At 45.6% G+C, this 16687-nt stretch overlaps 1 protein-coding gene across 1 annotated transcript; it reads left to right on the forward strand.

The window, feature by feature from the left end:
• The first annotated feature begins 616 nt into the window (after nt 1-616).
• On the forward strand, nt 617-8059 carry LOC118092876 (parvalbumin, thymic CPV3). The gene is made up of 4 exons (XM_035131524.1): nt 617-677; nt 2615-2747; nt 5118-5227; nt 8034-8059. The coding sequence occupies exons 1-4, from the start codon at nt 617-619 to the stop codon at nt 8057-8059; spliced, it is 330 nt and encodes a 109-aa protein (XP_034987415.1).
• The last annotated feature ends 8628 nt before the right edge of the window (nt 8060-16687 follow it).

A 16687-nucleotide genomic window follows, 5' to 3' on the forward strand; every position in this document is an offset into this window, starting at 1 on the left:
TATTTATTGGCTATCCTTTTACCTGCTGTTGTCCACAATACTAGGATGGTTAACCATTTTTAGTGAAAATATTCCACCCTTTCCATTTTCAGCCAGGGTGCTTATTTCTCTCTCTCATCATCTCCATCTCTCATATTTGTGCATCTCAAAATACAATGCTGTTTTGCGCAAAAAAATATGTAAGATACATCAAATAAGGAAGTAGGCCTGAGTCATAGAGGGGGCCAATGATTTTGACGCTCAGTATGAGGACAAAGTTTATCCAAACATGGGACTCACACTGGTAAAGAAAAAGCAATTTATGTGTTGCATATGCAATATAGCGTTGTGCCACCAGATGGTGATGCAGAGTTCCGTTTTTCTCCACCTGTTTTCCCTGTTTAAATTTCCAACGCTTTAAACTGAACCGCTTCTTTGATGTTTTCTAGATCCAGCCATGGTTATGCTGATTGTGTAGACAATTTTAAAGATACAGATCAATAGGTTTTGTCTTAAAGCCCAATGCAATGCCCCTTGCTTTTTCTTCTCTCGTATATCTTCTGTTCCCTGAGTGAAAGGATGAGCTCTCTTGCCTTGTTATAGCACTTTGCTTTTTTGTCTTTTGGGACAGATTAATATGAGTATCAGCGACATCATCAGCCCTTCTGATATTGCTGCTGCAATCAGAGACTGTCAAGGTAAAATAGTCCGTGTAACTAATCTAAGAGCTGTATCTAAAACACATTTATACCACCCTAGCTCTCACGGCTTACTCACAAAGAATCCTGGGAACTGTAGAGCTATAATTCCTAGCACCCTTGGCAAACCACAGCTCCCAGGATTCTGTGAGTGAAGTGATCGGCTTTAAATGTATGGCAAGAATGTGACCCAAAGGTCCATTAGTCCAGGAATGGGGAATCCATGGCTCTCCAGATGTTGTTGCACTATAGCTCCCCTAATTCCTAACTTGTTGCCCATAGTGGCTGGGGTTGGTTAGGGTTTAATTCCAACAGCTTCTGGACAGCTACACAGGCAGGCACGGTCCAGGAGGTTTTGCCACTATAGCAAAATGCCCTGCTGCCTCCCCCTGCCCAGCACTGTCCCCCCCACCAATCCAGGCACCCTCTCTGCCCCCAACATTGCATCTGCACTGCCTCCCATTCTGCCACTGCAACTACAGCCTTGCCTATGGCAGACCCTCCAAGTGTCCCTGTTTTCCAGGGACAGTCCCAGGTTTACAGAAGCCGTCCCGGTTTCTGATTTGATCCTGGAATATCCCGGCCCCCTGCTAGAACAGTTTGCTGACTCCCATCTTAAAGGAACCCCTTAAACCGGAACAACTATCGACCAGTCACAAATCTTTCCTTTGGGGGGAAGGTGGTGGAGAGGATTGGGCAGGGGGTATCTCCAAGCATCCTTGGATGCCACAAATTTCTTAGATCCTTCCCAACCAGGATTCGGGGCAGAGTTGATGTTGGTCACCCCGATGGATGACCTTTGAAGAGAGGGGATGGGGGAGTATGGCCCTGTTCCTGCTTCTTGATCTGCTGTTGGTTTTTTTATTACCTTGACCACGGTATCCTCCTGCGGAACTGGCACCGTTACAGGTGCCACACAATACTTGCTTTGCGTTTGTCATAAATTGAACTTTTTGTGTGGCACCATCCCACACTTTGGAATTCCCAGCCTATTGACATCAGGCAGGCCCCTTCATGGTACAGTGGAACCTTGGTTCTCAAACTTAATCCGTTCCAGAAGTCCGTTTGACTCCCGAAACGTTTGAAAACCAAGGCGTGGCTTCCAAATGGCACAGCACACACACACACACGAAACAATACCCAACAACTGCATCGGACATTCGGCTTCCAAAAAAAGTTCAAAAACTGGAATACTTCTGGGTTTTCGGCATTCGGGACCTGATTTGTTCGTCAACTAAGCCGTTCGAGAACCAAGATTCCACTGTACTCTTTTCAGCACCTGCTAAAAACATGTTTGTTTAGGCAGGCTTACCTAGATGTGTAGAATGTTGCTGTGTGTTTTTAATGTTTTCATCTTATTGTTGATTTTAATTATTTTTAAAAAATGTTTTTTTATTGTTATTTCAAACTGGTTTTGGCAGTGGTTTCATTGTTCTATTCTTCTTGTAAATGGCTTCGAGGTTTGGTGTTTTTAGTTCTGGGTGTGTGTGTTTTTTATATAGTCAAGCAGTATATAAATTTTATGAAGCAATCAAATAAATAAACCATGCCAGAGACAGAACTGCATTAAGACTGATCCACTCGACAAAGTATCCCTCGCAGAGATAATGCAGTGAGAAGCAGGCATGTGTGAAAGAAATCTTAAAACGCCACTTGTAAGCGCACGCATGCACAGAACCCGTAAGAGCAGGCATCCCCAAACTGCGGCCCTCCAGATGTTTTGGCCTACAACTCCCATGATCCCTAGCTAACAGGACCAGTGGTCGGGGAAGATGGGAATTGTAGTCCAAAACATCTGGAGGGTCGAAGTTTGGGGATGCCTTCATAAGAGGATCTGAGCAACTTTGGGAGTCAGAATGCATAGGTACAAAAGACATGACTATCTTCATCTGTATTCCAAGCTCCTAGGTAACAGTAGCTTTCTTTTTCTGTCTTAGCTCCAGATAGTTTCAACTACAAAAAATTCTTTCAGATAAGTGGCATGTCCAAAAAGAGCAGCAGCCAACTGAAGGATCTCTTCCGCATCCTAGACAATGATCAAAGTGGCTACATTGAAGAAGATGAACTCAAGTGAGGCTCCACCTCCTCTTTTCTCTCTTTCTCTGACTTTTGAAGTTGCTTAGACATCTCTCTTCCTTTTGTGTTTCTCTCATTTCTTTGGCGCATCCTTGGTGTGAATATAAAATAAGCATGAAGCATATTTAACGGACATCCTGTGCACACTTTCTGGGTACTATGCCTATAAAGCACATTCTTCTCCCTCGAAGAATTACGGGCACTGTGGTTTGTTAAGGGTTGCTGGGAACTGTAACACTGGAAGGGTAAAGTACAGTGCCCAGAATTCTTTGAGGGAGAGAATGTGCTTCAAATGTGCTTCAAAGGCAGCGTCTACACAGCCTAAGCCCAGGGGCAGAGAAACCTGATTGGGCGTCTGGGGCGGCGCATTTTGCCCTGCGCCCAGGGGTGGGGCCATCCGCCTGCGGGGAGCCAGGGCAGGGCGCTCTGTGGGGCCTCTGAGGAGGGAGGAGGCGGGCCAACTGTCAGGAGAGACGCATGGCTCAGACACACTGCAGGCCCCGCGGTGAGTGCTGCCCGGCATTCTGTCACCCCCTTCAGTGGTGACACCCGTGGCAGACCGCCCCCACTGCACCCCCTTCCTCTGCCCCTGCCTATGCCCCACTGAACACAGCAGGGTTTATTTTTGAACAAACATGCAAATTATTGAACCGCTCAGAATGATTTCCTGGGGGAATCTGCTAGTAGTCACTTCTACCATAAAAGCTAATCAGCTTGATTTAAAATAGCACTCCTGTTGCGAGAAATCTTTAAAATGTGGGAGGCAAAAAAAATGCCTATTCATTTGCATTCCACCTTATGTAACAACATTTTTAAAACTGGGGGATGAGGAATCTATGGCCCTACATATGTTGCTGGAATCCAATCGCCATCGGACCTGTCTGCTGGCCACATTGGCTCAGGCTGATGGGAGTGGAGTCCTTGAAGACTACAGGTTCTCAATTTCTGCTTAAGTTCCTTGCTCCTGCAACCATTCTCCATCTGATAGACTTGGTTCCCAGTTTTCCCTCCTCTCCACCGCCACCGTCTGTCAGGGAGAAGAAAATCTCCTAGGTAAAGGAGATTAGACAGATTTGTACAGGATAAAGCTATTGATGCCTCCTTGTTCCAATGAATATATTACCTCCAGTTAGTGTTAGGGGAAGTGAACTTCTGAATACCATGTGCTGAGGATCAAAAGCAGGAGAGTGCTTTTGTGTTCCTGTCCTGCTTTTGGACTGCCCTTGTCTGAGGCAGAGAGTGGGGGTTCATCAAGTAGGATTTGTTGCATAGTCTTGTCCCCTCTCCTCACATTGAGAGTCCCTGTCCTCAAATGCCTCCAACTCACGGTCTGATTCAGAAAGCTCAGGGGGAACCACAATTCAAACAGCAGGAAAGGAGCAAAGTGGGTGTGATTTTCCTCCCGAGTTCTTGCACACTTGCCTGTTCACACTTAGCCATGGTTTGGCCATACGTTTAAAGCACTCTGATAGCACTTTAAACGGCCTTGGCTTTCCTCAAAGTAATCTGGAAGTTGTAGTTTGTTGATGGCGCTAAGACATGGGTAGGCAAACTAAGGCCCGGGGGCTGGATCCGGCCCAATCGCCTTCTAAATCCAGCCCTCAAATGGTCTGGGAATCAGCTAGGGTTGCCAGACTCAATAGAGGACAGGACTTCTGTGCCTTTAATTGCCCTGCTCTCTTTTGAGTCTGGAAACCTTAAAGAGAAACCAGCAGACCCTTTGTTTAATTTCCAAGCAAAGGGTCTGCTGGTTTCTCTTTAAGGTTTCCAGACTCAAAAGAGAGCAGGGCAATTAAAGGCACAGAAGTCCTGTCCTCTATTGAGTCTGGCAACCCTAGAATCAGCATGTTTTTACATGAGTAAAATGTGCCCTTTTATTTAAAATGCATCTCTGGAGTATTTGTGGGGCATGGGAATTCGTTCATTCCCCCCCCCCAAAAAAAAAATATAGTCCGGCCCCTCACAAGGTCTAAGGGACAGTGGACCGGCCCCCTGCTGAAAAGGTTTGCTGACCCCTGCTCTAAGAGTTGCTATGAGACCCTCACAGAGTTACAATTCCTAGAGTGGTTTAACAGTAAATCCCTTCTCACAAGGAACTCTTGGAAATTGTAGCTCAGTTCGGGGAATAGGGGCCGCTTAGCAAACTCTCAGCACCCTTAACAAACTACAGCTCCCAAAATTCTTTGGGGACTTAATTCCATGACTACTTAAAGCGTTGTCACAGTGCTTTAAAGTTTAAATGTGTGGTGTGAATGTGGTCTTAGTGTTACATGCAAACTAGGTCAGTGTCACTCTGGACTCCTCTTCGGGCGGCTGTAAATTCAATGGCATTCAGTTGTGTGTGCTTCATTCTTTCCTTACTAGGTTTTTCCTCCAGAGGTTTGATAGTGGAGCCCGAGTGTTAACAGCTACAGAAACCAAAACCCTTTTGGCAGCGGGAGACCACGATGGAGATGGGAAGATCGGGGCTGAAGGTACAAATGTGGCTGATATTGAATGGTCCGGCATAGGTTAATCCTGTCACCTTTATCCACTGTTTCTGCCGCCTTCCCTTTCTCCTAGAAACTGGCTGGCTGGCATCCTCTGTGAGATTAGTACTAAGCACAAATGCCCCAACAACCAAATATATGGGCCGGCCTGCATCTCTCCATGAGGGTAGGCTCTTTCACCTATTGGTGATTCCATTCTGCAAGTATTATCCTAGAAACTTGTTCTCTGGGGGGTGGATCTGACTTACCGGACTTTTTCATGTTCTGCTCACTCTCACAGTGAACCAGGTCAAAGAGCCAGGACTAACTGGGTATGTGGCTCTTAAATTCCAGGGAAACTACTGCCCCCATAGTCTCCCTCCCTCAGCCACCCATGCAGTGATTGGACTTCGAAAAGATTCCATTTATGCAAATGAAACTTTTATTTACTAAGCCTACCTAATTGCTGCATTTTCAACATGGACAGCTGGGGAGGGGAGGGCTAATAATCTCCTTGTCCTGGTAAACAACACTTCAACAGAGGCTCTAATGTGTGAATAAGAAAGCGAGCTTTAATCAAGGTTTGCAATGGTACAGGTACAGGAGGCTATAGAGTTCAAGAACAGCACCAGGCACCTGAGGTCAGATGAAACCTATGAGGGGTGTGGGTCTGCTGTCAACAGCAGGGAAATCACCAAGTTCTTGGTGATAGAATGGGGTCGGCCCCTATGGCTCCACCCGCTGCCCAGCCTCCCCTAATGGGACGCGGGTGGAGCTGTGGTCTAAACCACTGAGCCTCTTGGGCTTGTTGATCGGAAGATCGGAGGTGAGCTGCCATTGTTCTGTCCCACCTCCTGCCAACCTAGCAGTTTGAAAGCACAGCAGTGCAAGTAGATAAATAGGTACCACTGCAGCGGGAGGGTGAATGGCTTTTCCATGTGCTCTAGTTTCTGTCATGCTGTTCTGTTGTGGTTTAGTCATCCTGGCCACATGACCTAGAAAGCTGTCTGTGGACAAACGGCGGCTCCCTCAGCCTGAAAGTGAGATGAGCACTGCAACCCCATAGTCGACTTTGACTGGACTTAACCGTCCAGGGGTCCTTTACCCTTACCATGGCTCGTTGGCACCCTTCCCCAGTGCTACGCAATCTCTAGGGGGGGGGGGACAGGATGGGGCAAGATAGAGGCCCTTCTCTGGCCTTTAAAGGCAATGGATTGGGGGACCCATCCTCCTTCTATGATTTCCTCTGCCTCTCCTTCCTCCTCATCTAACAGCAACTGCTGCCGCAGCCTCAAGCCAGTTGGCGATTAACATTACAAAAAGGTTCATTCATAGGAATAGGGCCTCTACACACACACCCAGCGTAATTGTTGCACAAGCAGGATGGGGGGGGGAGAGAAAGGGGGAAAGAAAGAGGTGGCATTAATAAAATGGGTGACCTTTATCAGCTGTGGTTACACCCTTCCCAAAATGATACAGGTATGATCCGAATTGGGTGATGCAGTTCTCTAACAAACAAACACAGAAATGTGCAAACAACACCCCAAGGTGCATTATCTTAGGAGAACTTACTTACATTAGGGAAAATACTGGTACATACCAATATGCTGATAAATTTTCATAAGGAGCATTGCAAACTGATTCAAAGGTCACCTTGAGGCACACGTAAAATGTGGTTCTTAAGTGAATTCTTATTAATCATCATCACAAGTGAGAAACCAAAACTGACAAGAGTCACCTGTTGCTACATTTAGCCCAGTTTCCTGTTTCCAAAAGTGGCTATCCAAATGCTCCTGGAAACATAAGGGCAATAAGCTTCTCCCAGTTGTTCTCCACTCAACTGGCAATTCAGAAGTATACTGCTCCTGAGTTTGGAGGTCTGTACATAGACCCATTCTCCTTGATGAAACCTAGTTTCTGCTCACAGTCTAAAGGTAAAGGGGCCCCTGACCATCAGGTCCAGTTGTGTCCGACTCTGGGGTTGGGGCGCTCATCTCGCTCTATAGGCCGAGGGAGCCGGCGTTTGTCCGCAGACAGCTTCCAGGTCATGTGGCCAGCATGAGAAAGCTGCTTCTGGTGAACCAGAGCAGTGCACGGAAACGCTGTTTACCTTCCCGCCAGAGCGGTCCCTATTTATCTACTTGCACTTTGATGTGCTTTTGATCTGCTAGGTCAGGGATGGCCAACTCCCAAGAGACTGCGATCTACTCTCAGTGTTAAAAACTGGCAATGATCTACCCCCTTTTGGGGGCTCCAGGTCAAAGTTGTTGAGCTTCTTTTAGGGAAGAGGAAGGCCCATTTTTTAGGGGTTCAGGTCTAAATTGCGTAGCTTTTTTTAGGGAGGAGAAGAGCCAGTGATCTTCCAGTGATCTACCACAGACGTCCAGTGATCTACCAGTAGATCACGATCTACCTGTTGGACGTGCCTGTGCTAGGTGGGCAGGAGCTGGGACCGAGCAACGGGAGCTCACCCCATTGCAGAGATTCGAACCACCGACCTTCTGATCAGCAAGCCCTAGATTCTGTGGTTTAACCTACAGCGCCACCTGGGTCTAACCTTGTCCAAATTTGTCAATTTTGTTCCCTGGCACTGCAAAGTCTCACTCTCAAAGCTACAAGACTCACAGTCACCAACCTGTAGCACTTCCACAATTCCAGCCTCTATATTCCAATATTTTTCACACCTATTTCATAACTCCCTCTCTGCCGTATCTTGTGCTGTAACTACATGAGAGATTGCAGTGTAGACAAGCAACTGTCTGAATTATACAAGTCAGCTTTGCAAATGACTTTTTTTTCCCTTTTGGTGCAGAATTCCAGGAAATGGTGCTCTCCTAAGGCATTGAAAATGACCCCACGTGTCAGGAGAACTGATGCATCTACAGGAGATGATCCTCCAAAAGCTTGTAAACCCATGAACCCATTGCTAATTTTCTTTTTCTCTTGACTGTGTGTCAATGGTTGATAGATTTAATGAGGTATTGCTACACTAGTTAATAAAGGCGATGTCATGCTAGTGTAGACCTTGGTCATTGTCTCTTCAGTCACTGCACTGAAAATTATCTATATTTTCTTGTTCTTTTGCCCTAGCCTATCCTTCTGACCTAGAGATGGGGCATAAGGGGCTCTCCAGGTATTGCTGAACTACAACTCCCATCAGCCCTGACCATTGACCATGCTGGCTGGGACTGGTAGAAACTGGGGTACAACAACATCTGGAGGTCATGGGTTCCCCATTCCTGTCCCAAGCAATATTCCAAAATGTATAGTGGCTCTATTATGATGAGTGTCGTTTCTGATACCCAGGCTCAAATCTCAATATCTATTTTGAAAAGCTCGTGGTCTTAGCAAAGGATGTTCCACAAAGTGGGCTTTGTTGGGGACCAATGCTGTAAAATTAAAAAAGCCATTCCCACAACAATTTATGTTTTTGCAGTCATGTCATCGTAGACATTAAGATCAGTCCCTATTTCTGGCCCACGTTTCTGGTAAATTACAGTCCTTGTTTTTGAATGGCCTGTTTAAATTTTGAATGGTTGTCATTCTTCAGTATGTAATTCCCCCCCCGCTAGGGTCCCTAGACGTTAAGTAAGAAATTGCTGGATATAACCCATGCACACTCATTTAATTGCATATGCATGAACAATTAAGGCAGAATGCTGTGCACAGGCTTTTCTCTTGTACAATGTAGCTGCTAAGTTAACTGTTGGCCACACATTGTAGGTAGATATGGGGGAAAGATTTCATTCAGTTCATGTTTAAATGTGACTCTATCAAATTTGCACTTTTCAAAACAATATGAGACCCCCAAGCAAAGCCATCCTTTGAAATTCGCATTCATCCCATTTTTGCAATGCAGTTCTCCAACCAGATGTTTACAAAAAATGCATATGCATGGTTATATAATAATAATAATTTATTATTTATACCCTGTCCATCTGGCTGGGTTTCCCCAGCCACTCAGGATGGCTTCCAACAAAATATTGAAATTACATTAAAGCATCAGTCATTAAAAGCTTCCCTAAACAGGTCTGCCTTCAGATGTTTTCTAAAAGTCAGATACGGTAGTTGTTTATTTCCTTGACATCTGATGGGAGGGCGTTCCACAGGGTGGGCGCCACCACCAAGAAGGCCCTCTGCCTGGTTCCCTGTAAACTCACTTCTCACAGTGAGGGAACCGCCAGAAGGCCCTCAATGCTGGACCTCAGTCTTCTGGGCTGAACGATGTGGGTGGTTGCAATGTGCAGAAAAATTAAGATATCTGTGAAAATACAATACAAAAATGCACTATATTAGGAGAAAGTGCATATAAAATAACATAGAAATGTGCTTATCGGGACAAATTTGCACCAAAATGCTTAAGAATTTTCATGAGGATTATTTCCCCCCAAATTACTGCATTTAAGATTGGAAAAATTAGAAACTTACAGAGCTGAAAGTGAAAGATCCTGCTATCCCTCATTGCAGGACATTTTGCTTGCATGAAGGGGCATCAAATGATGCCCAACAGAGCAATCCACTTGCCCCATCCCTGGTGTCATGTACCTGGCCTAGCCAATCCCTGATGTCCACAGGCTGAGCTCTGAAGAGGAGACCCCACTCACAAGCATCTGCTAATGCACTGGCTTGCTTATGACTGGGCTCCCTGATCGCACTGACATCCTAATTGTATGGAGCCCCTGAGTGAGAGCAGCTGCGCACATATAAGGCAGATATCTCTTCAGATATCTATGCTCAACATGCAGATATCAGAGGCCACGGCTAATCTGGCCATGCAACATGAGAGCTAGCAGTCCAGTCCCACTGCCCAGTCATCATGTGATAACCCTTCACATAAATAACCCTCTTTCATATGTTGCTTATTTCAAATATATCCTTAATCGAATTTGCATCGGGGTTGGGAGCGGTGATGCAGCTTTTTCCTCCTGCACCATTTTCCTATGAGAAACAGCTGCTGCCCCTGGTCCAACTACTATTTGCCGCTGGAGGTGCTATTTGCAGTATATATATCATCACCATGGGGGAACGGCGAGCTTTAGGAGTGCTATTCCACCACGAAAGCAGCACAGGGTGAAAGGTTTAACCCTTCTCTGTGCCACAGCCCTAATTCAGAAGCATGGGGCCATGATTGCTTTTTGGTGAGCCCAGTCCTAAGCACACTGTCTGCTACTGAAAAACTTACAGTTTGACCCTAAGATGTACTATTTCTATTGGATGGTCTTGGTTTTATACCAATATATCTGCCATTTCCTCCACAACAATCCTAGGAATTGTACTTTGGTGATGTGGCTAGGGCTCCTGTGTTAAAGAAACCTAGCTGTCCCCTCTCAGAACTAAAAAGTGCTTCCTGGGGAAAGAGATAACAATTTAAGTAGTTTATGTCTATAGCAGGCATCCCCAAACTGCGGCCTTCCAGATGTTTTGGCCTACAACTCCCATGATCCCTATCTAACAGGACCAGTGGTCGGGGAAGATGGGAATTGTAGTCCAAAACATCTGGAGGGCCGAAGTTTGGGGAAGCCTGGTCTATAGCATGGATATATCTGAGGGTCTTCCTGTTTTTGTGTGTGTGTGCTTCCTTCTCCCCCCACTCTTTTCCAGTCTCTGCTGCAGGACAGGAGAAGAGGTATTGCTATTTAGTTTCCTGTTTGATCACCACTCCTCACCAGCAACAATTGCTCGTTTCTTCAAAACAACAGTGGCAGTGTTGAATATGCTTTTTTTTTTAAAAAAATGTAATAACATTTGACTGTGTATACACTATACCTTTAAAGCACAGAGTTACAATTCCCAGAAACCCTAAACGAAAGCCAGTGTACAGAATTCTTGGAGGGAAAGGATGTGCTTCAGAAATATACTGTGTACATGGCCTTCAAGTTTGACCCTTGCTGCTCCACTTCCTGTTCTGTGTTACCACCACTGCTTTGACCAACATCTGCAGGTCCCCTAAATCGTATCAGCCTGTTCTTGGTCATAGGAATGTAATGTTGTGAGTCTTAACAGTTTATAATGTAGAATGCTAACTCCTGAACCAAAAGGGTAAATATAATCTTCCGCCCTCTTGCTTAAGGAAGTTGTAGCTCTTTGCAAGAAGACTTTGCTGGACTGAGTGCAGGATTACTAAATTTCTGAAACATTTGCATAGGCATCTCTGCCAGGCCAGCAAATGCCTGACACACCCTCCACTGTTAGACCACTGTTTTGATTTTCTACTGGTGGTGCGCTTTTATGACTCAACAAGTTGTCTTGTTGGTTGAACCAAAATGAAAAGATGTGTTCATATGTGACATTAAAATGTGTTTTGAGTCTCCCTTATGCTTCTTTGTGTAGCGATTAAAACAGAAGAGAAATGGCATATACACAATGTCACCCACGCTGGTTTTAGATTTGTGTTGGGATTGGATTAAAACGAAAGAAGTTACAGTCTTTCCAAGGTACCGTAGTAGAAACCGTGGTAGAAAACAATAAAAGCTTTTGGTGTGCTCTTCACATTGAGAACTAAAGGCATTTTGTCAACTAACTGGTGCAATTAACTGATTAACATCTTGTTTCATTTGCATTTCTGTAACTGAAGGTAGAGTCTGATGGTGTAGGCTTAAATTCACCTATCCGTTCACATTAAAAATGCATCCAGAAGTCAGTTCCTTCTTGAATTAAAAAAATGTTCACCAAACTTTGGGGAAAACTGATGACGTGGAGATGCCAGCTTATAAGGGTGATGGGACAGCGGGGACCAAGGTTGTGCGCAAAACGTCAGAAGATGGGAGCAGAGCCAAACACAGCGGCCACGTGGCTCTAATGGTTGGGTGGCCCCTCCTTTGCCTCCTCCTGGCAACACCACCGGTGAGAGGCTACTTTGACCCACCTTCCTCTCCATGGTAGGAGGAGGAGGAGCCTCTGTGTTTTTTGGACATTGGGGGGGACCAGCTCCCACCCAAAAAATATTAGGGAGGCCCAAAAGCTGGCACACCCCTGTCTGGAGAAGAGTTCCATATCAAAAAATCTCTGAAACTCCCCTAGGAAAATCTCCATTACAGCATGCAGCAAAGATAATATGAAGAACCTGATTTATTATCTGACATTTAAGGCCACCCCTGTCTCAGAAAAACAAGATCAAAGATTCGACAGCATCTCCGGTCAAACCTAATGCATGTTTATTCAGAAGTAAGGCCCTCTGTGTTCAATGGGACTTATTCCTAGGCGAGTGGGCCCTACCAAACTCAATGGGGCTTATTTTGGGAAAGACATGTACTGTATAGGATTATGCTGCGATAAGTTTCTCTTACACATTTTCCATGGACATACACATCACTACTATAATGGCCATAATTGCTTTGGGTTAGTTCAACAGAGGTACATTGCTGCCAGTTTTACATATAAACAGAAGGATGATGCTTGAATTTAGGGGGTCTGGACTCAGGCCCAGTGCAAAATAGTTTGAAGAGCAAGGGAGGAGCTCCAGGACTTGATTCTCATTTCTCTAGAGCTGTACCAACTCCAGCTTTTAGGAGTTCTTTGGTCAAGGTACCCTCCTGTAACGTAAGGCCAAGTAAGGCAATATAGAATATAGCTTTGTCCTCTTCTGTGTGACGGCCTTCAATGTGTTTGAAGAGGGCTGTCATGCCAGTCTATGCAGATGGCTCCTAATCTATTCCTTGTACTTCTCTTAACACATAATCCTTTTAGTAGAGAATGGTGAAGAAATTCAATTCCGTTTGCATTTAAAACGGATGTTATCAAATTCATACTTTCCAAAACAATATGGGAACCAAACCACAGCCATTCTTCAGAATTCACACAAATCCAATTTTTGTGATGCAGTTCTCTAACCAAACATTTACAAAAATGAATCTTTGAGTGGGGAATGTGCATAGAAAAGAGTATACTAGTGAAAATAACATACAGAAATGCATTATGTTAGGAAAAATTGCCTGCAAAAAAATGTGTGTGTTGGTTAAAACAAAATTCAAAAATATGTTTATTATGAAGGAATTCACCCGAAAATCTTTTCATGAAGTTTTTTTTAAAATAAAAAATCACGAATTGCTGCAGAAATGTGAAGAACTGAATTTAATATTGGAAAAAATGATAAACTGGGTGCTGAAACTGACAGCTCCTTCCATCCCTACCGGTACCTTTTGGTATATGAATAGACTGTGTTCTTTATTGCACAACAAGCCAAAGTATACAGAAGAGAAGTATAAAATGAAACAACATATTCAAAAAAAAACATAGGAATACCCTCCAGCAGCCAGTACTCTAAGGCACAGCTCTTCAGCAGCTATCCACAAGCAACCACTAACTTGCAGGCCAGGGCCACACACTGCCCCCTCCTCCGCTCAGGTGAGCTACCAAGAAAGGAGACCACACAGCTCACTGGGATCAAATCAGGCCACAACATTTATTGACAACAGATGAAGTGGTTTGGCATAGCCAATGGGTAAGCATTTATTTTCGGGGCTGCTTACTGGAAATGACATCAGGGTCAACCCGGCAGCAGGGATTCCTATAACTTACCGGTACATCAAATAGGGGGATCCCTGCAGGGATTGCAGCCTCTAAGAGCGCTGACTCCCAAGACCCCCGTCTGGGCAAATGGACAGAGGCAACTCCATCAAGGATCCCTTTAATTGGATAACCTATTTCTGGAGGGGAAAGGGAGGGTATAACCTTGCGGACTGATTTAAATCCCACAGGAGCAGACCCAATCATAGCTGCCAAGTACCCCGTTTTCCCCGGGAAACCCCCGTTTTTACTTACCTTTTCCCGGTGGTCCCCCGTATCACTTCGTCTCCCGTTTTTCTCCGTTATTTTCTCCTGCAGGCGGCCATTTTTTTCTGATTTGCCCTTCTATGGGCACCAAAAATGGCCGCCGCCGGCTTCAAAAGTCGGCTTCAAAAGTCGCATCTACGCATGTCCAGAAGTGCATAGACGCGACTTCTGGTGTTGGTGGCGGCCATTTTTGGTGCCCATAGATGGGCAGAGCGACACCGGAAGTTGCGTCGACGCACTTCCTGATATGCGTAGAAGTGACTTTTGAAGCCGGCGGCGGCCATTTTTGGTGCCCATAGAAGGACAAAATGACACCAGAAGTTACGTCGACGCAACTTCCGGTGTCACACGGCTGCCGGTCCCTGATTCTGCAGCCCGGGACTTGGAAGGTAAGCCCAAGGGATGGGGCAGAGGAAGGGGGTGCGGTGAGGACAGGTCTCCTCAGGTGTCACTACTGAGGGGGGTGACAAAATGCCAGGCGGCACTCACCATGGGGCCTGCAGTGTGCCTGAGCCACGTGTCTCTCCTGGGAGTGATGCAGTGGCTTGGGCGCCCACAGGCTCCACGCTGCCCCAAACGGTCCGCCCGCAGCCTCCCCCTCAGCTGTAGGGCGGCTGAGTGGAAGGAGGCAGGCAGGACTCCTTGGAGGCCTCGTGGAGCGTCCTGCCCTGGCTCGCCCTGCCCCCCCCAGGCACGGCTGGCCCCACCCCGGGCACAGGGCATGCACGCTGCTCAGGCACCAAAACAGCTTGATCCGCCGCTGTCAAGGGAAGTCTGATTGTTCCCTCAATTCGCCATGCTGATGCGGAGCAGGAATTCAAGCTGGGAGCACAAGCCTAAGCTCTCGCCCTGGCAAGAATCAAACCCCAACACACAGCCCTGCATTATTGGGGGGGGGGGGCTGGCCATCCCGCATAGCTGTCACACCCCTGTAAGAGGGTAAGCAGACTTATCAACCACGCCTTACCTTTAAAAAGACAGGAATCACTAGACAATTATATTCTAGGCAGGGTTGACCCTAGTGGGAAAATGGCCCACACAGCAGAGAGCTTATGTCCAACTATAAATTTCTTTGGGTTGTTTTTATTTTATCAGACCATAACTGAGAAGATATTATTTCTTGATAATATTTTTTATCCTGACTTACCACAATGCAAAAATATTTTATAAATATACATACATATAAATCAACATATGTATACACCAACAACACTCAAAAAGAAGATCTTAACCAATGCCAGCAGCGGCTAAAAAAACAACCATTACGCAGCAGCAGGTATCCTTAAAAAGGTATTTTAAATATGGTGGCAAGAAAGCGCCTCCTAGGAATCTATTCTGTAGTCTGGGGATTAGCACTGAGAAGGCCTTCCTCCATTATGTAATCATCCACTTGTGGGATGTATCTTCACTGAAGCCGTCAAATACAATATTTCCTGTTTCCTAGAGTAGACACATTGGGGAATGTTGCTCCGGACAGGGAGGAGTTCCTGCTCTGGAGCATCCTTCCGTGTGTGAACAGGTAGATGGGCGTGACCCTAGCAGACCCTACAAAAGGGCTAGCCAAGCAGCCACCTTCCTCATGCAAAGTATCTGCTCTCTCATTAAGGCATGGTCCTTCTCCAGTGGAAAGGCCTGAGGAACTCAGAGCAGGGTTTTGGATGATGATCTCAGTAAAGAGGCACCATAGGAAAAATAATAAAGGATCTCCTCCAAAGATTGTTTCACAGTTCCAGAGATCAAAGCATTGCTATTCTGGACAGGCGTTTTTTTAAGTATGTGTATTGGGGTAAAGGGTAGATAAATCTTTAATTAAGACTGTTTGCCTTTAAGTGACATTACATAGTGAAATATACTTGGAGTTGTGTAGTGATTTCATGCTCTTTGTTGCAGCTCATAAAACAGTGAATGAATTTTCCCCCAAACCTCTGGGTTTATATACATTATTTACACAATGGGTCCCCTCTGATTGGCTGATTCTGCTTCCCTCCTGGAGCCTGATTGGGCTGCTCCAGCAGGCCAATCAGTTGTTGCATTCTAGGATCCTACCTGCCTATTGTTCTAGGATTCAAGCTTAGTACATAACACAGTTTCTCTGAAATCCACCCAGTCACATGAAACCTACCATTTCCAACACAAACATCACAAATGTGAAAGCACGGGATACACTTGAAGCAAACATTCCCAACATTTTTACATACTTCCTCTTGCAGGACATCCAAGACACAAAACAATCTGCTAGGAACTTCTTGTTTGCTGTTTTCCCACCGACTGAACACGCAGAGCAATGTTTGCTGAAACACATTTTTTTTTCCATATTTGAGTTTTGTTCTAATGCAAAACATTTGATATATTCAAATGCCGTTGTTTAGATTTATGTAGCAAGAAAACCACCTGCTAGACACTTGCCAAGCCATTCAACTAGGGTTGCCATATTTCAAAAAATCAAAACCAGGACACCCCAAAAGTTGTTGTGCTTTTTGGGGGCATTTGGCAGCCCTATGCCCTATTTCAGGCATCCCCAAACTGCGGCCCTCCAGATGTTTTGGCCTACAACTCCCATGATTCCTAGCTAACAGGACCAGTGGTCAGGGAAGATGGGAACGGTAGTCCAAAACATCTGGAGGGCTGAAGTTTGGGGATGCCTGCCCTATTTCAACCATCTTCCCAATCCCTGCTAGTTCAGGCGAAGTCAGA

The sequence above is a fragment of the Zootoca vivipara genome, chromosome 14, assembly GCF_963506605.1.
Source record: "Zootoca vivipara chromosome 14, rZooViv1.1, whole genome shotgun sequence".
NCBI lineage: Eukaryota > Metazoa > Chordata > Lepidosauria > Squamata > Lacertidae > Zootoca > Zootoca vivipara.

Excerpts from the sequence above, each read along its gene's own strand:
- LOC118092876 (XM_035131524.1), top strand. The coding sequence starts at position 617 with ATGAGTATCAGCGACATCATCAGCCCTTCTGATATTGCTGCTGCAATC. Across the intron at positions 678-2,614 it reads TGCAATCAGAGACTGTCAAG|CTCCAGATAGTTTCAACTAC; the intron begins GTAAAATAGTCC and ends TTTCTGTCTTAG. Across the intron at positions 2,748-5,117 it reads ATTGAAGAAGATGAACTCAA|GTTTTTCCTCCAGAGGTTTG; the intron begins GTGAGGCTCCAC and ends TTTCCTTACTAG.